This window comes from Mauremys reevesii, linkage group 2 (assembly GCF_016161935.1).
Source record: "Mauremys reevesii isolate NIE-2019 linkage group 2, ASM1616193v1, whole genome shotgun sequence".
NCBI lineage: Eukaryota > Metazoa > Chordata > Testudines > Geoemydidae > Mauremys > Mauremys reevesii.
Window position 1 is genome coordinate 153779178 of NC_052624.1, and position 26778 is coordinate 153805955.

The 26778-nt window shown below is 45.7% G+C and overlaps 1 protein-coding gene across 2 annotated transcripts in view; it reads right to left on the minus strand.

The window, feature by feature from the left end:
* Nucleotides 1-24361, minus strand: part of DOCK5 (dedicator of cytokinesis 5) — a 147727-nt gene extending 123366 nt beyond the window's left edge. For both annotated transcript variants that reach the window (XR_005593551.1, XM_039522200.1), the window contains exon 1: nucleotides 24196-24361. Coding sequence is in view for 1 of the 2 variants with exons in the window: in XM_039522200.1 (XP_039378134.1) it covers nucleotides 24196-24238 (43 nt within the window). In the remaining variant the exon portion in view is untranslated. The remainder of the gene's footprint in view (nucleotides 1-24195) is intronic.
* Nucleotides 24362-26778: the final 2417 nt, after the last annotated feature.

Consider the following 26778-nt stretch of genomic DNA (forward strand, 5'->3'; position numbering starts at 1 on the left):
ATCACATTTGGAAGGTTTTCTTCATAATTTTATGGACCAAAACAACAATAAATTCTAGATTTTGAAGCAAGGGGTGATTCTGTGGCAAATTCTATAACTGCGGAATCAGGGAGTACACCTGACCTTACATAACAGCATCTGTTCAGAAACCAAGAAGAACTCAGGACCTGATCCAGAGCCCACTGATGTTAATGGGAGCCTTTCCATTGATTTCAGTTAACTATAATCAGGCCCTCTGAGGTGGGCAGCTGAGTTGACTCAAAACTGATTATGCAGGAAAAAGTAATATAGTCTCCATCTTTCCATGTCTAAAATATTCACACTCGTCATCTTTCCTCTCAATTATATATTGCCAAGTGTTTATTTGCATTACCTTAGTGCCTAGGAGACCTAGTCATGGACCAGGACCCTATTGTGCCAGGCGCTGTACAAACACAGAACAAAAAGACAGTCCCTGTTAATGCTGTGGTTGCTTACTGAAAACAATGGGTCAGATTTTGAACTCACTTACATTGATATTAATCTGGAGTAACGCCACTGACTTTGCTGGAGTCTACATATTTACCTTGATGTCAATGGGAGCAGAGTGTGGGCCATGAGGTGTAATGCTGCTATTACTGGACCAGGGCCGGCTCCAGGGGTTTTGCCGCCCCAAGCAGCCAAAAAAAAAAAAAAAGCCACGATCGCGATCTGCGGCAATTCAGCGGGAGGTCCTTCGCTCCGAGCAGGAGTGAGGGATCCTCCGCCGAATTGCCGCCAAATACTTGAAAGTGCCGCCCCGCTCCGGAGTGGCCGTCCCAAGCACCTGCTTGATAAGCCTGGAGCCGGCCCTGTACTGGACACACCAAAGCCCATGTGGCTTTCACCAGTTTATGTGACATTTATGAATACAGTTACTATGTGTACAGTTAGCACTGTGATCAAATCAGAGAGAATTCTTTAAATCCCTCCTATTCTGCCTCTAAATGCATGTTTTAAGCAGCTCAAGGGCCTGTCCAGACAAAAGAACATTACAATCACAGCCCCTTTCCCTCCCCCGCACAACTATGCCACGAGAACAGAGCGCCAAGAGAATCCATTGTAGGGAAACAGCCAAAAAAACAAAACCACAAGTATAGACAGACAGTAATTACTGTAACTGCACTTACACTGGATGAAATCTTGGCCCCACTGAAATTCCCACTGACTTCAATGGAGCCAGAATTTCACCCACTAACTACAGAGTTGAATAATTTCAGAGATCAGAAGGTTTATGATCATTTAGTCTGATCTCCTGCATAACACAAGCCAGAAAAGAAGCATCTGAAGAACTGCCCACGAAAGCTTATGCCCAAATAAATCTGTTAGTCTTTAAGGTGCCACCAGACTCCTTGTTGCTTTTGTGGATACAAACTAACCCGGCTACCCCTCTGATACAAGCCAAAGAGTTTCACCCAGTAATTCCAACTACCCCACACCGAGACAGCTTGCTGTTGGGTTTAAATTTTTGCTGGTATAATGTGCACAGTAATTGCTTATATTATTTTCTTGCATTCTAACTTATGTGTATCATAATGATGCACAAAAGTCATACTACCTAGCTGCAAGTGTGTGTGTTTTATTTGTGTTTTATTTTACATATATGTAATATGGAAAAACAACTATAGCTTTATGTACTTCTTTACCAGGTTCTCCATTTCCTTTTGTTATTTGCACTCTAAAAATCCAATAGGGATTTTAAACTTAGTCAAAATAATTTTCTGCACATTGGCGCACTCAGCTCATGCCTGGAGTAACAGGGCACGTGCCAGCCAAAAGGGAAATACACTGGGGCCTGATCTACACTTCAAAGTTTTGCTAGCATAGCTATGCTGGCCAAGAGTATGAAAAAAATTACCCCCCTAACCAACACAGCTATGCTGGCGAAAGGCCCAGTGCAAACGTAGTTATACCAGCTGAGAAGTGCTTTTGGTGGGTGTAGGTTATTTTGTTTGGGCAAAAGAATTATTTTGCTGGTAAAATCTTTGTCTCCACTAGCAGGGTTTGCCGGCATTGCTATACTGTCAAATCCTTTCTAATGTAGAGAAGGCTTATGTTAGGCATGCGTGGAAGCCTGCACACATCCCACATACCCCATGTCGGGCTCGAGCTTCTTCTTCTTTCATATGGCTTGGGTAGGTAGCAATGACTAACAATTTATATCTAGGTTTGATAGCAAGCACATTGCCACAGCAGTGAGTTGGTGAATGTCCTTCAAGCCCAAACGAAGGGGACACTTGGGCGTGACGTGCTCCATCGTTTGTGCCTGGTGATGACAGTTGCATGCAGGTGCTTGCCTCGTTTTCCATTTAAAGAAGGTCTGTCCACATCTCCCATGAGATGCTCTGATGCAACTCAATCTGCACCAGTCTTACTGACATGCATCAAAACCCAGTGGTTCCGTGGCAGGGTCAATGACAAGCTGTTTGCTTTGAGCGGTCGAAACGCTCCATGTGACTTTCCATTGAGCCTCAGCGTCGAAGTTGAGGGTAAGGGTCTTGATGCGGTTCCACAGAGGGTTGCAGGATTTTAATCTTGTCTTTGGCAGGTACTGCAGGTCATCATGCAGCAGGATCCTCGTGTCTGCATTGACATGGTCAAGAAAGCGAGTTGTCTGAGCAGCCCTTCTAATCTGCGGAGGCTGGATGTGCGAAAGGCCCATCATGGGGCTCCAGCCCACAGACCCTACGAACCGCAACAACTGGCTTGGTATATTCCGCAGCTGAATACTGTGCACCTGTGGGGTCTCACAGCCGTCACACTTAACTCAATAACACTATGCGCATAGAGTCAGGGATGCTCAAATCGACTCTAGTCGACTGGCTCCCAGGCTCAAGCCAGTGCTACTAATAAATAATTCTTCACACTCATGGGAGAGATTTTCAAAGGTACTGACAGTTGTTGGGTACCCAACTCCCATTGAAAGTGAACAAGAGTTGGCGGCCTAACTCCCATTTGAGTCTTTGAAAAGCTCCCCCTACCTAGCTAATGATCTCAAATTTATTTCAAAGGAATAGCAACTATCACCGTAGCCATTCAACAGATGGGAAATGGAGACATAGAGAAGGGGAAGTGACATGCCAAAGGCACACAGCAAGTTAGTGGCAGAACCAGGGGCGGCTCCAGGCACCAGCGCCCCAAGCGTGCGCCTGGGGTGGGAAGCCGCAGGGGGCGGCCTGCCGGTTGCCATGAGGGCGGCAGTCAGGCTGCCTTCAGCAGCATGCCTGCGGGAGGTCCGCCGGTCCCGTGGTTTCGGCGGTAATTCAGCGGCGGGTACACCGAAGGCGCAGGACCAGCGGCTCTCCCGCAGGCATGGCGCCGAATCCGCATTACCAGCGGACCTCCCGCAGGCGCGCCGCCGAAAGCCGCCTGACTGCCGTGCTTGGGGTGGCAAAATACATAGAGCCGCCCCTGGGCAGAACTGGGAATAGAACCCACAGACCAGGACAGCCTAAGCTTGCCAGTTTCCAAGGGGAATAAATCAATTGACAATATTTCTATTTATTTTTAAGGGCAGCTGATCTGGAGGGCTTCACAGAATCAACGCTGGAACAAAATCATAAATTGCATCTCTGAAATTTGAAGGTGTTCAAATTCCAAATCAAATTATAACTACTCTGGATATTCTTGATACAAGATGAGTCAGACCCCAGTAAAGAGGCACTGTGGTCCCTCAACTTTTGTTCTTGATACATTACCAGTCCTCCACATATGCCCTGCATTCAACATGAATTGTGCCTGTGTTTTGAACAGAGCGCAAACAAACAAAAAGGGAAGATAGGAATATCCTGGAATATCCGTCTCAGTGAAAAGCAATTTGTAAGGCCATTGACCATTTCAGTTCTGGTCAATGCTAATAAATTATTACCACCACCTGATAACCATTCAATGCCTATGAGCTGGTGATCTCAGCCCAGTTGTCAATGGATGCTGGCATCTGCATCACAACTGATGCCCCTTTGGCAATCTCAGCAGAAAGCAGAAGGTGAGAACGGGTCTATGAGACTGAAGTCTCCTTTTCACTCCTAGAGGTGGCCACTTCAGGGCAGGATTGAGACACATTGGCAGGAGGGTGTACAGCAGCATGCCCTGTCACTGCCCACAGAATGCCTGTTCTGAGGATAAACAAAGGACTTCAGACCCTACGACTATCAAGCTGGCGTCTTTTATTAGCTCCAAATTCACAAAAGAATCTACATGCCGCATGTGTTCTTTATTCATTTATCATCAGAGGCATCTGATTCCTCTCTCATCCCTGATATAGTGAACTTCCCTGCAAACAGGACACGAGACCTGACTGTTCCCTCTGGACAGCTTTCACTCTCATCTACAGTCTAGGCATGGCACCTAGATCCCAGCATGACAGGTGGTTTATAAAACTGATTAGGTAAAAGTGTGCTATTGTGTTTGCAAGGTGCTCCCCCCTCCCCCGCAAATGCCCTGCAGGGCTATTTACTGATCAGATTTCAAAGAGGTGAAAGACCCAACTTGAAAGGTATTAATCTCTCAAAAATATGTTAAATCCTAGTGATTTACTTTAGCTCAGTGATTCTAATCCACAATATGATCTCTCTTCCACCGCCACATGATCATGGAAATCAGCGGGAGTTTTGCCAGTGTCTTTAATGGAATCAGACTCTGGCTTCTGGTCAATTTCTCTACCTAGCTTGCTGTTGTCCAACCTCTTATGGACAGTGCCAAAGAGAATGTCAATGCCTACCCAGAATTCCAGTTTTTAAAGTTACCTGAAAGAACCCCACGTGGCCCTATTTTGTCAGAATGATGGAGCGAAGTATCCTGAGATTCCTATGACTTGACTGGCATTAATGCCCCACTGCTTTGCACATCCGTCAGCTTTTTACACCTGTGCAAAGTGGAAGCGTGCCACCACTGAATCGGAATGATAGATTTCATACCCACAATGCACAAATGCACATGACCACACAAAGTGTAAGGCAATAAGAACGAGGCTTTAGGTACTACAAACCTAGGACCTGATTCTCATTTACACTGAGGCCGCTTTACGCAACTCTGGTAAATTACATTTACACTCACTTTGAGACCCCTTTACATTGCCCGAGTGGTGTAAACCAGGTTTAGTGTAAATAAGAATTAGGTCCCTAATACTAAAACCATCCCAACAGCAGATAAAACCTCTTTCAGAACAAGATAGTTGATATTTATATCTATATTTACTGCCTGGCAGAAGTATTAGAGTTATACAAGACAGGCACCAAGAACTGAGTTTAAAAGTAGCAATATATTATCGTTACAGAAAGATTAAAGCTAAGGTTGTCATGAACAGAAAACTTTTATCTCAATTTTATCCGAACCATTTGTTCCAGCTTTTTGCACAAAGTTAGCACTTTCCCTTCCAGATTGGGATCAGTTTTCTTTGCAACAATGCTTCCTAAGATTAGAAAGTGGGAAAGGACATAAATAAAGAATGTCTCATGTACTCTGCAGAAGAATTATTACATCTTTAGAAAAGTTTTGAGTGAGTTCTTGGACACCTTTCTAAAACCATTAACAGATTACTAAAGTAAATTATATTTTTTTAAAAGCACTTAACCTTAAATATGTGCAAATCAGCTTGCTCGATACAGTATGCATCATACCAGAAAGATACTTTTATCATTTAAACTGGAAGAGCATATTGCATTTGGGATGTATCCAAACCAAAGCTCTGGATTTGAACATCTTCAGTCTTTGGAGCTGACCAAGAACTGGCCACCTAGAAAGTTGTCTAGCAGTTCATTTTTATTTTTCACTTCTATTAATGCAGGTTTCCCGGCAAAGGCACAGATACCCTTAAAATATTTTAGGCATTTCAGCCATAAATTAAAAGCAGTGGGTCTAAAAATGAAGTCTTTGTTCTGTCAGCAAAAGAATAAATGTGTTTATGGTTTTGGATTAAATCAGTTATAAATTTAGCTGGGATTGTAGTTTAATGTGTTTGCTTAAAAAGGATATTTTCCTAGGGAATTTTAACTAAAAGAAATGTCAAATTAAACACTTAGGCAATAAGGGACCGATTCTCAAATAACTAATTCTTTGGTAGGACTATGGGTTTCACAGGTCATGTGTAGAACTGGTTTATTAAACTTTTCAAATTTTGAAAATGAGATCAAATTTTGAAATTAGAAAAAAAAATTACTACATTTTCCCAACCTCCCCCTTCTCCCACTTTTGACCCATCGTGGAACCACCTGAAATTTTAATTAAAAAAAAAAGAGGGACATTTTTGTTTGTTTTTATAATAAATGCATGATTTTTTTTCTAGCCAGCACCATTCATGTGTTTCCTGAAGATCCCAGTATAAGAAATTAACATACACTGGTTTTATCCCCAGCCCTGTCACTTTTGCATGCTTTTCTGAATCAGCAGTGTGGTGATTTTTAGTTATTGAATAGTTATAATTTAAAAACAAAATGCTAGATGAAGGCCTGTGTTGTCCTACAGGCATAATTCATAAAGTGTTAAAAAAAAGCTTAAAATGGCTGAGAACTTAAAAACTGGACGGCAACCAATCATCAATCCCAATGATGGTTGAATACGGAGATATTCTAAACAAAAAGAGACCTCAGTTGTGCACCTAGCTGTTCCCAGCACTTCACACTGACTAAACAAACAGTCTTGGCTTAGAGTGACAAGATTCCAGGATTGTCACTGTGCATATCACATAGGTAAAAAGTCAAACACCTATTTCAAGGGACTGTTCAAGGTGAACGTATGTTGACTACTTACGCTAAACCATCTGTTCCCTCTTGTATTTAGTTGTGACACCCTAAGTTTCCCTGACCTATGTGTCAAAAGCTTGTCTCCCTCACCAACAGAAGTTGGTCCAGTAAATATTACCTCATCCACCTTGTCTCTCTAATATTCTGGGACCGACACAGCTACAACACATTTAAACATACAGCCAAGACTTGCCCTGCAGAAGACACGTCCAAAGCCCTCACACACTTCAGGAACAGGAGTTAAGGACCTGCCTTCAGATCATCTTCTATTTGGGCCCCCTGGCTCAGCTGTACTCGTAGCATAGATGGGCCCTATGAAAGCCATCCCTACCCCAAAAAGCATGACCGTGGCTAAAGCACTGGTCTGGGACTCAGGAGACACTGGTTCAATTCCCTGCTCCACTGCAGACTTTCCGAGGGAGCAAGTCTATACTAGATATTTTTGCTGGTATATCATCACTTAAGCTGTGATGTTTCTGTGACGTTTGTGTGCAGGCAAAACAGTTATACCAACAACAAAAAAATGCTTTTGCCAATTTAGATTATTTTGCTCAGTGAACTGGCATATGCTATACCTGTAAAAACACTTTTTCCCTCCCAGTATAAACTGCATCTACAGTAGGATACTAGGCAAACCTTTTCTAGCATAGACTAGGCCTAAATTTCTCTGCCTCTCAGTCTCTCATCTGTAAAATGGGGACAGAAGACTTCTGTACCTGATAGGGGTGCTGTGAGAATAAATATCATAGAATCATAGAATCACAGGACTGGAAGAGACCGCAAGAGGTCATCTAGTCCACTCCCCTGCGCTCATGGCAGGACTAAGTATTATCTAGACCATCCCAGACAGGTGTTTGCCTAATCTGCTCTTAAAATTCTCCAATGACAGAGATTCCACAACCTCCCTGGGCAATTTATTCCAGTGCCTAACCACCCTGATCGTTAGAAAGTTTTTCTTAATGTCCAACCTAAACCGCCCTTGCTGCAATTTAAGCCTATTGCTTCTTGTCCAGTCCTCAGAGGTTAAGAACCATTTTTCTCCCTCCTCCTTGTAACAACCTTTTATGTTCTTCAAAACTGTTATATCCCCTCTCAGTCTTCTCTTCTCTAGACAATCTTCCCTCACAGGTCATGTTTTCTAGACCTTTACTCATTTTTGTTGCTCTTCTTTGAACTTTCTCCAATCTGTTCACATCTTTCCTAAAATGTGTCACCCAGAACTGGACACAATACTCCAGTTGAGGCCTAATCAGCACGGAGTAGAGCCGAAGAATTATTTCTTGTGTCTTGCTTACAACACTCCTGCTAATACGTCTCAGAATGATGCCTCCTTATTTTGCAACAGTGTTACACTACTGACTCATATGTATCTTGTGATCCACTATGACCCCCACATCCCTTTCCGCAGTACTCCTTCCCAGGCAGTCATTTCCCATTTTGTATGTGTGCAGCTGATTGTTCCTTCCTAAGTGGAGTACTTTGCATTTGTCCTTATTGAATTTCCTCCCACTTAGTTCACACCATTTTCCAGTTTGTCCAGATCATTTTGAATTTTAATCCTATCCTCCAAAGCACTTGTAACCCCTCGCAGCTTGGTATCGTCTGGAAACTTTATAAGTGTATATTAAAGATTGTGAGGCACTTAAGATAATAAGGACGCTATTAGCCTAAGACAGTGACATACACAGAGATCATGCTTCCTGTTATACGCAGTCAGTGGTTTGTCGTCTATCCCAACAAATCTCAAAAAAGCAGAACTACCTACTTCTTACTGAGTACAGTAAGAATTGTGCTTTTGGTGATTACCAGGTGGAAATTAACTAAATAGGAAGAGAAATTAAGAGTTTGACCCTGTCCACATCCTTAATATATACTTCAAAAACACATTATAATAAGAAGAATAAATCATAAATGGGAGAGGGAGGATTTGACCACACATCTCCCCTTAAAAGGTTTACATTTGGGAGACCTGACTATTGTTTTGTTACTTGAGAAACATAATACCTCAGAGTTAAGAACACCAGAGTTACAAACTGACTGGTCAACCCCACACCTCGTTTGGAATCGAAGTAAGCAATGAGGCAGCAGGAAAAACACAGACACACACAAAGCAAACACAGTGCAGTACTGTGTTAAACATAAACTACTAAAAACAAAGGGAAAATTTAAAAAAAAATTGAATAAGTAAGAAAACTGTTTCTCTGCTTGTTTAATTTAAATTAAGATAATTAAAAGCAGAATTTTTCTTCTGCATAGTAAAGGTTCAAAAGCTGTATTAAGTCAATGTTCAGTTTTAACCTGTTGAAACGACCACCATAATGTTTTGTTCAAAGTTATTAACACTTCCGAGTTACAAACAACCTCCATTCTCAAGGCATTCGTAACTGAGGTTCTTTCTACTGTATTTGAGAAACCAGAACCAAACAGAGGTCTTGGATGCAGTTACTTTGTGGCGCCTCCTACTGGTTGAACAACTGCTTTACTCCTATGCACAAATGCCTAGGTAGGGGGTTCTCAACCTTCTTCTCATCACAGCCATCTTAGCATTTTATTCTTGGAGTTTCCCCCCCTCAACACACACACACACACACTCAAATTTGGCCCAACCATCCAGCCAAGCACGTTGAACTTCACCAAGTGAACTTTAACACAATACTTACTGTAGAAAACCAAATTAAAGACCTCAGAGATAAAATTCTCCGTGTCCAGCAGTGAACAATCAGACCCATCGTAGTTTTCCCTGTTTAAAAGTTGTTTTGTATTGCTGTCAGTGTGGCAACCAATCAGCGTGACTCGTAATGCAATTGGAGGAAAGAGCGTATGCGGTTGTATTGTTCCACTGATATGTGCAAAGATGGTCACTTCTTCAGTGGCGTTTGTTTTTAAGAAGTTTTACCAAACATAAAACCTTTTTTTTAATTTCAATGAAAACAGTTTTGATCTGGAGTTAAAATATTTCCCTGGGCATTGATTCCAACCCAAACATTGCAACAGCAGGCTGGCGTGAGAGAACCAGGAAGTGAAACTGACTATATTTCTATTTTCAAAGTGAAGTGACATAAATAAGCAGCACACAGTGTTCACAGGCATCATGAAAAACTAAGGACCTAAATTTTCAAAATTGCTGAGCATGTAACACTCCAATTAAAGTCAAAGGGAGGTGCTCAAAGTCTCTGAAAATCGGGACCTAAGTATTAAAATTCTAGCAGCTATAGTATCAGTGGTTAATAACAGGGAAGGAATTTAAACATTTTTAATTGTAACCTAACTCTGCCTCTCTTACAATGCTGAAGTCTAAACTGCTTAATACTCTTATACACAATGAAAGTCTGTCTCAAACTGAAACAATCAATTAAAAGGGATGACTGTACATGTTTTTTCTTTCCCTTCACTGCCACAATACAGGGCAAGAATGTGGTAAGCCTCCACAATCCAATGTTGCTACTAGCTGCAGAGAAGAAAGTGGGTTCATTTGTTCACTCGTCACAAGCTGAAGTCCATCATTGGCTATGCTTTTCCACATTTTGCCATGGACACCCCAAGCAGATCAAGAATTAATTGGTTGTCAGGAAATGAATACAAATTAACTGTGTATCAGACTATGCTTCAGAACTGTGTTTAGTCTTAGCTAATGGATACAAGTATGAGACTAAAACCCCTTGTACACGAAGAACTCTATTGCTATTATTTTTTTCTATTGCAGCAGTGCCGAGTGATCTCAGTGCTAGACCAGGTGACCACTGCGCTAGGTGCTGCACAAACATAACCAAACAAAAAGATAGTCCTTGCCTCAAAGGGCTTACAAACAAAGTAGACTGCAATGCTAGTAAAAGAGTAATGCAATAGGTACTAATACTACTATATATTGCCTATTTTGACCTACTGCCATGGCGTACGTGTAACCCTCCTGGGTGTGGTGCTTTGTCCCATCTAGTGGCACCAAGACCACTTAACGAGAGAGATAAAATGAGTCTGCTCTACAGCCTGAGCTAACAATCAATCTCCAGCAAGTTTCTGTAGAGCAGGGGTGGCCAACCTGAGCCTGAGAAGGAGCTAGAATTTACCAATGTACATTGCCAAAGAGCCACAGTAATACGTCAGCAGCCCCCCAGCAGCTCCCCCAGCCTGCTCCCAGCGCCTCCCACCTACTGGCAGCCCTGCCGATTAGCACCTCCCCCCTCCCTCCCTGTACCTCCCAATCAGCTGTTTTGTGGTGTGTGGGGGTGGGCAGGGCCTGTGGCAGAGCCAGGGGTTGAGCAGTGAGTACCCCCTGGCACATTGGAAAGTTGGCACCGGTAGCTCCAGCCCCAGAGCCGGTGCCTATACAAGGAGCTGCATATTAACTTCTTCTGAAGAGCCGCATATGGCTCGGGAGCCACAGGTTGGCCACTCCTGTTGTAGGGGCTCATGCACTAAACTCCAGAGGTCCCAGGTTCAATCCCGCCCGCCGCCAACCAGGATCCGTCAGCGTTACATATGCAACACCCATGAAAGGGACATAGGGTGACCAGACAGCAAATGTTAAAAATCGCAATGGGGGTGGGGGATAATAGGAGCCTATATAAGAAAAAGACCCAAAAATCAGGACTGTCCCTATAAAATCAGGACATCTGGTCACCGTAAAGGGACATGATGTCATGCCATCAGGACATGATCAGCCAGTGAGAGTTCTGGTGACATACTGACTGTAATCTGATATGCTGCTGGAGAGCTTTGGGGGGACAAGTTTCTGTGAAACCATGCAGTTCTCACTGCTGTCCACTCCTCCAGTTGCAAGTAAGCCCTGCTGAGATAATCTTCCTAATACATAGCTGATAGCTAACAAACTCGGCTATTTGTCCTAGTTTACCCCCAGACCCAAACAATCTGTAACAGAAGTAATAATCTGGCCATGAGGAGGGGATTGAAAGCAATTTAGGAAAAGAAAGGAGAGCACAATAACCCTCTGGAAGGAAAGGAGCTGGGAAAGAAAAGACCCCTCTCCAGCAATGAGGGCTGCTTTGCACTTGAAATGACAGTTTAGGCAGCTAGGAGGAACATCTATAACAGATTCTACAAGCAAACGGCACAGGAGAACACAGAGCAAGAGTCGTGGTCCTCTCAGATGTTGGATCAGAGGCTATGGCTGGGATTTGAAAGGATCCGAAAGGGGAGTTAAGGCCTCCAACTCCCACTGGATTGGTGCCTAATCTCCTTCGGCGCCTTTGAAAATCCCAGCCTAAATGCCCAAATCTGCAATTGCTCCATGAGTGAAACCACCCCTGAAAATCAATGGCACAGTGGCAGTTCTGCAGAACAGAGCTTGGAAAGTTTCCCCAACACTTCCTCCCCCGAGGACACAGCCTACTAACCTGGGTTAAACACACCTACATGCCACACTCCTGTCGCTGGGTAGATTTGATTTCCACTGGCACATCTTCACCCACTCATGCCTTGCATGCCTTTGCAGTGCCCCTCTGTTGTTGCTGCCCTCTCGCTGTCCTGGACATGCAGGAGGCATTTAGCTTCCTATCCCTTCCTCTCAACCTGATCCCCGGGCTCCTTCTCCCCTCTTCTTAAAAAAGCAACGCCTCAGAAGCCACCCAGATCCTCACATCCTCCCTCCACCCTGTCAAAAAAGCAGGATTCAGTGGCCACCTTACTCCCTGCCTCCCACCTCCCTTCCCATGAAAAACACAGCAACTCCTTCCCTGAAAAGCATTAGCCAGGCTTGGGCTGATCTGCTCCATCCAGTCCTGTTAAACTTAAGTTGCTCCACTCTATTCTTCTTCTGTTTCCTGCTCCAGTCAACTGCCAACCTGAGATACGCAAGCACATGGTCTTAAAAAAACCCTCATATAGGAGATGAGAGAAGCATGCACATAGACTCAGTTCTCCAATATCATCCTCCAGGCCCCCTTTTTTTAAATCCCTTTCCCTGGACACATGCACACAAACCTGCCCTTTTAACCATTCAACACAGGTTTCATCCAAACAATGTATCGCGCACACAGAATACTTCTGCATCACTCATACTTTAGGTACAGCCATAGATCCTGAAGTATATGGTCAGTTTCACTTTTGTTGTTTTAAGGCCACTGGGAAATTATACCTTTTCATCCAGAAGAGGGAGGGAGAGAAAATCCTTAAATCAGGGAGCTTGCAAGAAAACAAGGTTCAAATCACATGTTCCAGTAGAACAATTAACACAAAGTGTACATTTCAGAATGATTACTTGGTAAAAACCAGTGCAGGAAGGTTTAAGGTGGTTTTGGAACAGGCTGTCATTATGCAGTTGAGAGTGTTTAAGAAAACCCCTGTGTTAAAAAAAAGTTTTGCCAACAGACAAAGCAGCAAATACAACAGGGCTTCATTGTGCTCCCACTACAGTCCGAGGTGCGGGGAGGGTCTGCCTTTGACTAACCTTTTAACTAACCGCAAGAGAAATAGGATCAGACCTAAAAGAAAGAGACAGGCACTTAACATGATCCGCTTCCCAATTTCATGCACACAAAAATGACTCGGGCCTTGTCTACACACAATCTTGCACTGGTTTAGTTAAATTGGTGAAACCCCCTATACACGTGGACACTTCTCTTCTAGTTCAACAACAACTCAGGCTTGTACACACACAATTCACATTAGTTAAACATAAATCAGTTTAATTGAACTGGTGCTGATTTTCTGTGTGGACTCTCTTATATCAGTTTAAAACTGATTATAGTGGTTTAGCTTGCATCTGTACATTTACAAGCGCAAGCTAAACCGATATAAACCAGGTCTAAACCAATATGAAAGTCCACATACAAAAGCTGCACCAGTTTAGTGAAACTGGTATAAAAGAAATCACACCGTTAGCTATATCCATACAACTCTGTGCATAGACCAGGACTTATGTTCAGTGTAGCTTAAACCTTCTATTAACCGATTTCAGCTAAACCGAAACAAGTTTATTATTATTTCAGTTTAACCAATCTCCATGCAGTATTTTCCACCAATTTAACTAAGGCCTGATCTACACTTGTGGGGGATGGGATCAGGGGCGGCTCTAGGAATCCCGCCGCCCCAAGCAGGGCGGCGCGCCATGGGGCACGCTCTGGCGGTCGCCGGTCCCGTGGCTCCGGGGGACCTCTTGCAGACATGCCTGCGGAGGTTCTGCTGGTCCCGCGGCTCCGGTGGAGCATCCACTGGCATGCCTGCAGGAGGTCCATCCGAGCCGCGGGACCAGCGAACCCTCCGCAGTCATGCCTGTGGGAGGTCCACTGGTCCCGCGGCTCCGGTGGACCTCCCGCAGGCATGACTGCGGAAGGTCTGCCGGAGCCGCCTGCCGCCCTGCCGGCAAAATGCTGCCCCAAGCGCGCGCTTGGCGCGCTGGGGTCTGGAGCCGGCCCTGGATGGGATCAATTTAAGTTATGCAACTTCAGCTACGTAAATAACGTAGCAGAAGTCGACGTACTTAGATCGACTTACCGTGGTGTCTTCACCGCGGTGAGTCGACTGCTGCCGCTCCCCCGTCAACTCTGCCTGCGCATCTTGCGGCACTGGAGTACAGGAGTCGAAGGGAGAGCACTCAGGGGTTGATTTATCGTATCTAGACTAGATGCGATAAATTGATCCCCGCTGGATCGATCGCTGCCCACCAATCCGGCTGGTAGTGAAGACATACCCTAAGCTGATTTAAAACTGGTAAGTTAAACCAGTGCAACTGTGTGTACATTAAGCCCTCAGAATTTGATATGCTTACTGGAGTTAGGGGAAGTTTTACCCAGGTCAGGATGGCATGATCAGCCCCTAGAACGCACTCCTGCAGTTGGATCCATGTGGCCTGATCCTTATATCCATTTAAAGCCCCGGCCATGCATCCGGCTGCAGAATTGGGGCCTTCACTTAGCACATTCCCGTATCTATTATAAGCATGCAACAAGTTTAAACAAATCTTGAAAACTAAAGTGAACTTTGTTGTCCAATAATAAAGCCTCGGTGATGGGATACTATTAGTAACATGGAACAGTTTTAACAATAAAGTGGGACACGCTGTGATAGTGCAGGGTTATGCAAAGCACACAAAACACTCACAGACCACTCTGCAGAAACCAGATGCAGTCTGAGCAATAGCCCAATCACCACAACCGTCCATATCAGAAGTAATCACAACTCAAAATGTTGCTTAAAATAAAAATGAATGAAATCTCATTCTGCTGCGCTCTCTTACCCTCTGTCCCTGTGCATTTCTGGTCCCATAAATCATGAATGTAGTTGGCAGGCACGGGTTTACATTTGAAAAATTACTGCCATTCCTATAACATGATGCAGCTGATTGTAACTCAAATGCCTACATGGTAATTCCACAGTATGAATACTGCTCTTCTATAAGAAGAATAGGTCCAAGCCCTGGCTCCTCTACAAGGTAAGAATATTGCAAGTTTAATAGGTCACCGATAACAATTAAAAGTAATTATTCGTCATTTTACAAAGGTGTATTTATTTAAAAAGACATCAAAATCGAAGATGCTGGATTGACAGCCCAGGAGACTGAGGGCTGCTACCTACCCAAAGGTATAATTAGGCTCCGAAGGATTAGATTTTCATTGGTAAATGTTGATTTCACTGAACACACACAAACCGATGAAAAAATATTTCCATCGATAACTGAAATTTACACATAGGCAAAGTAAGAAAAATGCTGCTTGAGAACTTATTAGAGTTTGATTGAGGAATATTTACTTAGTATATTTTGACATGTGATACTGACGTGTGTTCTAATAAAGCTTTAATTTTTTTGAATCTTAGTGTCTACTGTCATTAAAGAATTATTGTCTGACCTCCTCATAATTTCCCATGATTGTGAAAGATTAAAATACATTTTAAAAAAATGCTTCAAACCCACAACTGTGAAAATTTAAATAGATTAAAATCTTTAAAAATGCTTAAAAATGAACAATGATATTTTGTGACAAAATTATCAAAAATTAAAACTCAAGTTCCATAAAGGTTTAATAGACCATGGCCCTTCTGTTGTGATAACATGGTAAAGAAGCCTTAATGCAGGTTGTCTCTTCTGAGACCCACCAACTCATTTCACACAGACCACAGAAGCCCCGATCCTGCACAGACTCATGCATGCGCTTAACTTTAAGCATGGGAGTAGTTTCAATACAACTACTCACATGTGTAAAGTTAAGCACATGCCTGACTGGGGCCTAAGCCATCAGATAATACAGTTACAAGTATGATCTGGATTCAAACTGGTGACCTTAAAGTGAAAAGCTACATATAATATATGGAGATATACCTATCTCATGGAACTGGAAGGGACCCTGAAAGGTCATTGAGTCCGGCCCCCTGTCTTCACTACCAGGACCAAGTACTGATTTTACCCCAGATCCCTAAGTGGCCTCCTCAAGAACTGAACTCACAACTCTGGGGTTAGCAGGCTAATGCTCAAGCCACTGAGCTATTGCTCCCCCCTCCCTATTCATTATGATGAGCCATATGCATATCAGCTGTATACCTTTCGAGTAGTTAGACAAGAAGAAATGATAAAACATGACATTTATGTGGGACAGTGTTCTCACTGGTAAAGTTACTCATGCGTCATGGCTGCAAAAATAACTGCAAAGGCAACAAATATGTCATGCTTTTTGGCATATGACAAAAACAATCCGTTTACTGCAGATAAGTAAGAGCTCATTTACAACCTCAGAGTTCTTTTCATAATCGATTTTTTCTGATACTCCAGATTTGCGAGAGTGGAGTTAAACCATTACGGTAATGCACCCTTACTGCAATGGCAGCTTGGTCCCAAGAGAACAGTGCCAGGAAGGGGGTTATTAGTGCCTAATGTGCTGGTGATTTGTGATATGGAGACCTGTCCACTCAAATCTCACCTGAGGACACCAGCTCATTCGCTGAGATAATCAAATAGTTGTGGGGAATGGGAAAGGGGAAGCTTTGGCCCAGGGTACTAGCACAGATGCTAATTTTTACACTCATAATCTTTAGTGACAAAGAAGTCTCTGCAGAACAGACAAAGGCCTCCTCACCCCGCCAGTTAGTACAATCTCACCTGCAAGACATTAACTGTAAATGGGTTTAACACACACACACACAGTAAGATGCATAATTCTAAATTTACAGATCTCAGCCCTTCATCCCTCTAAATATGACCCCGGTGGGATCTGACCGTACTTTGGACCAGGGAGTCTAGGTAACGTACTTCAGACCTGGTGCCGAAATCACTAAGCAATCACCTCAGGGTCACTGCAAGAAGTAAAAGATGATTAATGAAAGAAAATAGTGCGACGATTTAAAGAAAAACCTTTCTGCAACCCAAACGAAATACTGATATTGAAGGCCAAATGCAGACCCATGTACTGTCTCTTTAAACTCTTAAAGTAATTAGTATAATTCAATCACTACAACGAACAGTTCGTTTCTATGCAGGTAATGAGAGTCCATAACAATACTATTGACTTACCTACTGCAATATGGGAAGGATGCACGCAAACATGGCCCTTTAATTAGATTCCTGAGACAGCACTGAGGATATTAAAATGAGGGCTGTTGATTAATCGCAGTTATTTCACACGATTAATTCAGAAAAATTAATTGTAATTAAAAAAATTAATCGCGATTAATCGCAGTTTTAATCACATTGTTAAACAGAATACCACTTGAAATTTATTAACTATTTTGGGATGGTTTTCTACATTTTCAAATATATTGATTTCAATTATCACACAGAATACAACGTGTACACTGCTCACTTTATATTATTTTTATTACAAATATTTGCACTGTAAAAATAATAAAAGAAATAGTATTTTTCAATTCACCTCATACAAGTACTGTAGTGCCATCTCTTTATCCTGAAAGTGCAACTTAGAAATGTAGATTATTTTGGTTTTGAGTGCAGTTATGTAACAAAATAATGTAAAACCTTTAGCACCTACAAGTCCACTCAGCCCTACTTCTTGTTCAGCCAATCGCTAAGACAAACAAGTTTGTTTACATTTACGGGAGATAATGCTGTCGGCTTCTTATTTACAATGTCACCTGAAAGTGAGAACAGGCATTTGCATGACACTTCTGTAGCCGGCATTGCAAGGTATTTACGTGACACATATACAAAACATTCCTATGCCCCTTCGTGGTTCGGCTACCATTCCAGAGGACATGCTTCCATGCTGATGACACTCGTTAAAACAATAATGCGTTAATTAAATTTTGACAGAACTCCTTGGGGGGAGAATAGTATGTCTCCTGCTCTGTTTTACCCGCATTCTGCCATGTATTTCATATTATAGCAGTCTTGGATGATGACCCAGCACATGTTCATTTTAAGAACACTTTCACTGCAGATTTGACATAACACAAAGAAGGTACCAATGTGAGATTTCTAAAGATAGCTACAGCACTCAACCCAAGGTTTAAGCAACTGAAGTGCCTTCCAAAATCTGAGTGGGACAAGGTGTGGAGCATGCTTTCAGAAGTCTTAAAAGAGCAACACTCCGATGAAGAAACTCAGAACCCAAACCATCAAAAAAGAAAATCAACCTTCTGCTGGTGGCATCTGACTCAGATGATGAAAATGAACATGCCTCGGTCTGCACTACTTTGTCATTATCAAGTAGAACCCATGGACACGTCCTCCGGAATGGTGGTTGAAGCACGAAGGGACATATGAATCTTTAGCCCATCTGGCACGTAAATATCTTGCGATGCCAGCTACATCATCTGTTCTCACTTTCAGGCGACATTGTAAACAAGAAGCAGGCAGCATTATCTCCTGCAAATGTAAACAAACTTGTTTGCCTGAGTGACTGGCTGAACAAGAAGTAGGACTGAGCGGACTTGTAGGCTCTAAAGTTTTACATTGTTTTATTTTTGAATGCAGTTATTTTTTGTACATAATTCTACATTTGTAAGTTCAACTTTCATGTTAAAGAGATTGCACTACAGTACTTGTGTGAGGTGAATTGAAAAATACTATTTCTTTTGTTTTTTACAGCGCAAATATGTGTCAATAAAAATAAATATAAAGTGAGCACTGTACACTTTGTATTCTGTGTTGTAATTGAAATCAATATGTTTGAAAATGTAGAAAACATCCAAAAATATTTAAATTAATAGTATTCTATTATTGTTTAACAGTGCGATTAATCGCGATTTTTTTAATCGCTTGACAGCCCTAATTAAAACCTCTATTCAGCAAAGAGCTTGATGTACCAGAGAAAATGACATGAGTTAAGGAACCTCAGTCTGGTAACACTCTAGGTAAATGTAGGCAAAATCTAGTGGAACTAATAGATCAAAGATTAATAAAAGGAGCCAGCAGAGAAAGGAATACTGCTATGGGCTTTCTTTGTCACAAATTAATCATTTTAAATCAATGAGATGATGAACGCATTACGTTAAGAACCCCAGGGAATCAATTGCAACTCCTTTCCATACAACTTCAAACAAACTAATCTCATTGCATATTTGCATAATACAGATACACTCATTAAAACACACTTTGCAAATGACGCTCTCTTCAGAGCCCGAGTCCAAAGAGAAGAGGTTATTCTGCCAAACCACTAGAGGAGACTGGTCACAACAGTCCAGGAAACAAATCTTTGTGTACTGAAATTTGCACAAATCAAAGGATGGCACTGGATCACAACGGTTACGTTTTGGGGAACTCTTCACAATGCTGTTAAAACATGCAGAGCCCCGTTTGACATACACTCAAATGTCATTATGGTAATTTCAAAAACACAGATTATTTTCTACCAGCCTTAATGTTTCTATTCTATCCTCCAAAATAAATAAAATAAATAAATAAATAAAAACAACTACACACAACTTTGATCCTTTCGCTTAGCCACCAGCTGGAACACGGCCCAGGCAAGTAGTGAATGAAAATTGTTACTGTCTAATAGCCTAAATGATATGAACTGGTGGTCTCAGCTCAGTTCCTCATCACAAACACCAGCATAATTAGCACTACTAGGCACCCTTGTTGGCAGTCTTACCAAGGGTATTAAAGTATCCTCTCAATAAGAGTGGACTCCTCAAGGTTGGGATCCTCAGGGAGAGCATATTGGTGGGAGAACAAGTTAAATGCCCCTTATCCCAGCTCTTCCATCTTGTGCCATCACAAGCATTAAAGAAAATCTCTTAAGCATTTCTTATGAAAGGCCCAGATTTTGCAAACCTGCTTATTTTTACTACCACAACACACATAGGCGCCAGCTTCTTCATTTCCCTGGAGGTGCTCAACCCCCTCTCAGCCCCACGTCCCACCACACTCCAACCTTCCCCCAAGGCCCTACCCCTTCCTACCTCTGCTCTGCCCCTCCCCCGGGGCGTGCCCTGTCCCCCCCTCCCCCCAGCTCCTCCTGCACACCACGGAACAGCTGATCACGGGGGGCAGGAGGTGCTGGCAGGGAGGGGAGGAGTTGATCAGTGGGGCCACTGGCAGGTGGGAGGCACTGGGGTGGAGAAGGGGGGAGCTAGCTAGCTGCCGATGGGTGCTAAGCACCCACTAATTTTTTTCTGTGGGTCCTCCAGCTCTCAAGCACCCACGAAGTCAGCACCTATGACGACACATCCCATTAGTAAAATTAAACTTGTTCTGCGAGCGCAGGACTGGGGCCTAGGAGGAAAGCACTTGACATGTGCCTCTGTAATCCATTAGCCAGCCAGATCTGAAAGTGAGAACTAGAAATACTTCATGCCAAGTATAAACATCAAACATCGGCTCATTAAAGAAAGGATGAATTAACCCTATTAAATGTGCTAGTGAAATAGACAAAAAAGCCAGAACTCTATGGACTCCATGCCCAAGTAAAGGGGAAATAAGAATCCTCCCCCGCCCCTTTCTATACCTGTCTGGGCACAGGAATAAGTGCACTGTGCACCTGCTTACTCTTCCTATGTCAGGAGATCAGGGAATGGGCAAAACCTAGGCTCCACTCCACCTACTCACAGGCCAGTGCAGCTCAGCCTTCTGGGGAAATATAGACCAGCAGCAAATTACTAACCCGTGAAACATGAAAGAATTGCGTCTGAGTCACGCTACCTCCCCAAGGCTGTTTCTGAAGTGCAGCTCTCCTGCCACACCTTGCTCAGGAGTGTGCCTAAACTAACCTCTAGTCCCAACTGTTTGGGTGAGGATTATTTTGTTAACCTGGCATCATTATACCGATTATCGTACATTCTGCCGGATGGCAACACTCAGAGCAACCCTGGTAATCCACAGACACGATCCCCCGCACCACCCATGTAATATACCGACATACGAGACAGCCCGAGTCATTGCCAGCACACAAAGAAACAAAGTTCAGGGTGCGCAAATGTTACACGCCCTAAAAGTTACCACAGGAGACGCTAGATAAGATGGTGCTGCGTTTAATAATTTTGTTAAGCCATAAAACCACGCTGCGGCCCTGATCGTGCAGTGGGCCAACCCCAGCACTCATGTGGAGCCCTTTCGAAGTCAATGGGGACTTTTTCGTGAGTGCACATGGCCTATCCTGTGCAAATCAGCGCAGGATCGGGGGCCTGGATCACTTTGAACTAGTGGACGGAACTATGCCAAACAGCATCACAACAGCAGCTGTGCTTAGCACTTTTCAAACATCCAATTTAAAACCTTCCCCCACTTCAACAAGTTTCCCAGGGGAAAAGAAGCGTCCTCTTGCTCAAACAAACTCTGAAGGGTGGTTTGTGTCATTAGTGGTTTCCTGCCTGCCGCTCTTTTGTTTTCTAAAGGGTGTTTTCTACACCGGCTCAAAAGTTGTGGCTTTCAATTTATCACGTTCTCCACAAAGAGGGGGGACTCACAAACCATTGCAGCAGGTGCTAAGCTTGTCCTAAGAGGTAGTAAATCAGCATTTCATGATTATTTTTAAATGCCAGCTAACAGGCAGGGCAGACGGTAACACATACAACTTCAGCTTTTGCAGCTCATCTCTTCACTCCCACTTCCCCAGTATCCACTTCCCTATAACACACTCCAAAGCTTCCTCTCCCCAGAACATGGCACAGCCATACTCTGTCTGCAGTAACTCGTTCCCTTCCCTATAACCCATGGGGGCAGGGAGCAGGACACTGCAACACAGTCACTGCAGCTGTCTCTCCCGTCCTTCCCCATCCTGATAGCCTTTGGAGACAGCCCTAGAGGCAGATTCAAGTCAACAATTACCCCAAAAACAGGGTCAGTCCTAAGGCAGCAGACACACTTGCATTATTGCAAACACCAGAGCAGTACAGAACCAAACTGGAACCGGATCACCCCTGCCAACTCCAAGGGCTTGAAGTTAAATAAAGTCCCAGGGAATATCAGTAGCTGAAACCTCCAGGCAAAGACAAAGTGGGGTAGGAATCAAAGTACTGAGAAGGGAATCCAAATGCAGTCAGAAGAATTCAAAGGGGGAATTTAGAGGGGGTAGAGGAGATGAAATCAAAAGGCCCTGAACTGGGTGAGAGAAGGAATTTGGGCTGGAGGTTGCCGTGGGGTGGTTGGGGAGCGTTAGGTTTGGAAGCGGACAGCAGAGGAGTTGCAGTGGGGCAGAGGGGGAATGTTGGGTAGGAAGAGGATTGCAATGGGGCAGAGTCATTGCAGTGATGTGGAGGGGGAGTGTTTGGGTGGCGGGGAATGCTGGGTTGGTGGGGTGCAGTGGGGCAGGGGCAATACAGCAATGACAGAGCACTGGGGGTGGGGGAGCCCCAGGGGCAGTGCAGGGGAGTGCAGTGGGGCAAGAGGACAGAGCACTGGGGATGGGGGAGTCCCAGGGGGTAGTAAAGGGGGATGTAGTGGGGTTGCAGTAGGGCGTGAGGACAGAACACTGGGGTGGGGAGCCCCAGGGGCAGTGCAGGGGGCAGAGGGGAATGTTTGTGTGGGGGTTCAGTGAGGCAGAGGGGAGTGTTTGGCTGGGAGGTGCAGGGGCAAGGGCAGGGGAATGTTTGGGGGCAGTGGGGCAGAGGGGCAGGGGATGGAGGGAGAGTGTTTGGGTGGGGTGCAGTGGGTGTACAGGGGAAGGGTGGAGTGTTTGGGTGGGCGGGCAGGGGGTGCAGTGGGATGGAGGGGAAATGTTTGAGGGGGGTGCAGTGGGGCAGGGGGCACACGGGCAGGAGGAGTGTTTAAGTGGGGGGGTGTAGTGGGGCAGGAGCTGCAGTGGGGGAGTATTTCAGTGGGGGGTGCAGGGGAGTGTTTGGGTGGGGATGCATGGGGAGAGTGTTTGGGGAGTGCAGTAGGGCAGGGGAGTGTTTGGGTGGGGTGCAGTGGGGCTGGGGTGCAGTGGGCAAGTGTTTGGGTGGGGAGTGCAGTGGGGTGCAGTGGGGCAGGGGCAGTGTTTGGGTGAGGGGTGCAGTGGGGTGTGTTTGGGTGGGGGTGCAGTGGGGCAGAGAGAAGTGTTTGGGCGGGGGGTTCAGTGGGGGAGGAGGGAGTGTTTGGGCGGGGTGCAGTGGGGTGTGTTTGGGCAGGGGTGCAGTGGAGCAGGGGAGTGTTTGGGCGGGCGTGCAGAGGAGCAGGGGTGTTTGGGCGGGGGTGCAGTGGGGCAGAGAGGAGTGTTTGGGCGGGGTGCAGTGGAGCAGGGGTGTGTTTGGGCAGGGGTGCAGTGGAGCAGGGGGTGTTTGGGCGGGGGTGCAGTGGGGCAGACAGGGGTGTTTGGGCAGGGGTGCAGTGGAGCAGGGGTGTTTGGGCAGGGGTGCAGTGGGGCAGACAGGAGTGTTTGGGCGGGGTGCAGTGGAGCAGAGAGGAGTGTTTGGGCGGGGTGCAGTGGAGCAGGGGGTGTTTGGGCGGGGGTGCAGTGGGGCAGAGAGGAGTGTTTGGGCGGGGTGCAGTGGAGCAGGGGTGTTTGGGCGGGGTGCAGTGGAGCAGGGGTGTGTTTTAGGCAGGGGTGCAGAGGAGCAGGGGGTGTTTGGGCGGGGTGCAGTGGGGCAGAGAGGAGTGTTTGGGGGTGCAGTGGAGCAGGGGTGTGTTTGGGCAGGGGTGCAGTGGGGCAGGGAGGTTGTGTTTGGGCGGGGTGCAGTGGGGCAGAGAGGAGTGTTTGGGCGAGGGGTGCAGTGGGGTGGGGGTGTTTGGACGGGGTGCAGTGGGGCAGAGAGGAGTGTTTGGGCGGGGGTGCAGTGGGGCGGGGTGTTTGGACGGGGTGCAGTGGGGCAGAGAGGAGTGTTTGGGCGGGGTGCAGTGGGGCGGGGGTGTTTGGACAGGGGTGCAGTGGGGCAGAGAGGGTGTTTGGGCAGGGGGTGCAGTGGGGCAGAGAGGAGTGTTTGGACGGGGGGTGCAGTGGGGCAGAGAGGAGTGTTTGGGCGAGGGGTGCAGTGGGGCGGGGGTGTTTGGACGGGGGTGCAGTGGGGCAGAGAGGAGTGTTTGGGCGGGGGTGCAGTGGAGGAGGGGGTGTTTGGGCGGGGGCAGGGGCGCACAGGGGTCTCCCAGCGCGCCCGCCGCCGGGCGGCTCCGCGCACTCACCGACCCCGTACTTCTCCCGCTTGGTGGGGATCCAGCGGGCCATGCTGGCGGCGGGCGGCGGGCGCTCCCGGCGGCTGCTCAACGCGGCAGCGGCCGCTCCCCGGCCCCCGGCCCCCGGCGCTGCTGTCTCGGGCTGGGCGCCCCGGGCTGCTCCGCCATGTTAGGGGCCCCGCTCCGCTCCCGCCGCTCCGCAGCGAACTTCCCTGCAGCCCGGCAACTCCCCGCCTCGCCCGGCCCCAGCGGCTCTCCCCGCCCCGGGAGCGATCACCTGCTCCTCGCCCTCCCCTCCGCCCTGAGCGCCGGGCTCGGGCCCCCTGGTGCCGCCCCGGCCTGGGGTCTAGCACCCCCCCCCCGGGCTCGGATCTAGCACCCCCCCCCGGGCTGGGGTCTAGCACCCCTCAACCCGGGCTGGGGTCTAGCACCCGCTTCCCCTGGGCTCGGATCTTACACCCCTACCTAGCTTTGGCTCGGATCTGGCATCCCCTTTCCCTGGGCACTACCCACCCAGCCAGCCCAAGCTCGGATCTAGCACCCTCTGACCCCGGGCTCGGATCTAGCACCCCTCACCCAGTCCGGGCTCGGATCTACACCCCCTTTCCTTAGGCTCGGAGCTACACCGCTCTCCCACTCTCCTCCGGGCACCTAATCAGATCTACACACATACCCCCTCCCCACCAGACTTGGGCAACTTTCCAGCAAGGCACAGATTTGTTTCTGACAAGCTCTGTTAACCCTGTGATGACCGCAGCCTGGATCTATTCCAGCGGCTGTTGCTACTGAAGCGTTTTCTCCTCCTTATTCGTTTGCAAGATGTTGATCTGCAGTTGGGAAACGCGAGCCAAGCCACAGATCGGAGAATACGATTTTGAAAAAAAGCAGAGGCCACTGGGGAAAGAGCCCCTTACCAGTCCCTCCTCGGAGAAACAAAAGTCCATAGCGGGGAACGTTTCCAAGCATTAGCAGCGTTATTTAGTTGGTATTTTCATTAAATTAAAAGTCTCTTCAGTTGAATAGATATAAATAAAGCATTGCAATAAAACTATTACCAACAGTAGAAAAACAATTGCAAGAGCACATTTTTGCAGGAACAATAAAACTAGAATTATAGGCTCCCCTTGAAGTGAATGGCGAAACTCCTATTGACTTCAGCTAGGACAGGCTTGGGCCCTCCTATGAGCCAATTTCAAAGGCTCAACACATAGTTTATTTTTTACATTGCGTGTGGGCCCTGCTCCTGCACATGGATCTGTGCTGGTTTGAAACTTATGCCCCAAACCTGGATATCTGCTTCTGCTGAAAAAGGTCCACCATTTATTTGTAGTGTGGGAGAGGGAGTGGAGGGTTTCAAACAGACCCAAGAATCTCAGTCTCTTAAATAACATAAATGTGGACAATGGGAGACTATGGCATAACCACGCACATGGGCAATGGCTAGTGCGGATGTACCTTTATGGTGCATTTACGCTTGGAGCTGGGGGCGTGATTCCCAGCTCAAGGAGACATCCTAGCACTAACTCCCATCCAGCTAGCACTCAGCAGCGGGATAGGCTAGCTTCTCTGAATATGTGCCTATGGTCTTGCATGGGTATGTATGCCCAGCGGCTAGCCACTCCCACCACTACTCAGGTTATGCCTTGCATAATGGGGTCCTAGCCTTGAATGGGACCTGTACGTCCTACTGTAATAAATAATATATTGCCTCTTCTCCCAAGACATGGCTTATTCGCTGCTTGACAGAAGCTCAATTTCAGGCATAAAGAACCATTTTTATTATCTCAGTCCTTGCTAACACTCTATGCTGTACTGTATCTTTAAATAAACCTGGTCCACTGTGTCAAAAATATGTAGCTCAAGGGTTTCTTACATGCACAGTAAGTTAGTCATCCTGTGGTGATGTGTTGCATGGTTACACCCAGTTTCTTTTAGAAAAACCCAAGCCCTTCACTAAAAAGATGTCTTGCATTTGTTTCCAAGAGCTGCTCACAGTATTTTTATGATGGCCATACCTTTATTTGGACAAACACATCTAAAGCAATGAATGTCAGAGGCAGTGTGGTTTGACGCTTAGAGTTGGAACTGGTTGTGGTAACTCCTACCAGCAGCTCGGAGATGGAGTGTGTTTAATGACTGGTGCAAGAGACAAAAGTTTACATTACAGGAAAAAAAGATATGCAAGTCAGAACTAGTTAAATAGTTTATTCTTTATATAAACACCAACTCAACTATGTGCTAGGTGGTTGACATGTGGCATATGTAAGAAGACAATATCCTTGCCCCTAAAATCATATAGTTCCTGGCCCTAAAAGATTCATCAGACCAGATCCTCACAGAAGTGCAAAGCACCTTACAAGATAATGTCCATTACCATGGGATGTTACTACAGGATCGGTCTGAGGAAGAGGAAGACAGTGTACTCAACAGATGGCAGAAAGTGAGAGACACACTTAGGTCAGCATGCCAGGAAGTGCTTGGAATTAAGAAACACCAGCAGAAAGAGTGGATCACAGCAGAGTCCTTGACAAAGATAGAAGACAGAAAGAAGAAGAAGGCAGCAGTCAACAACAGCAGGACTAGAGCAGCAAA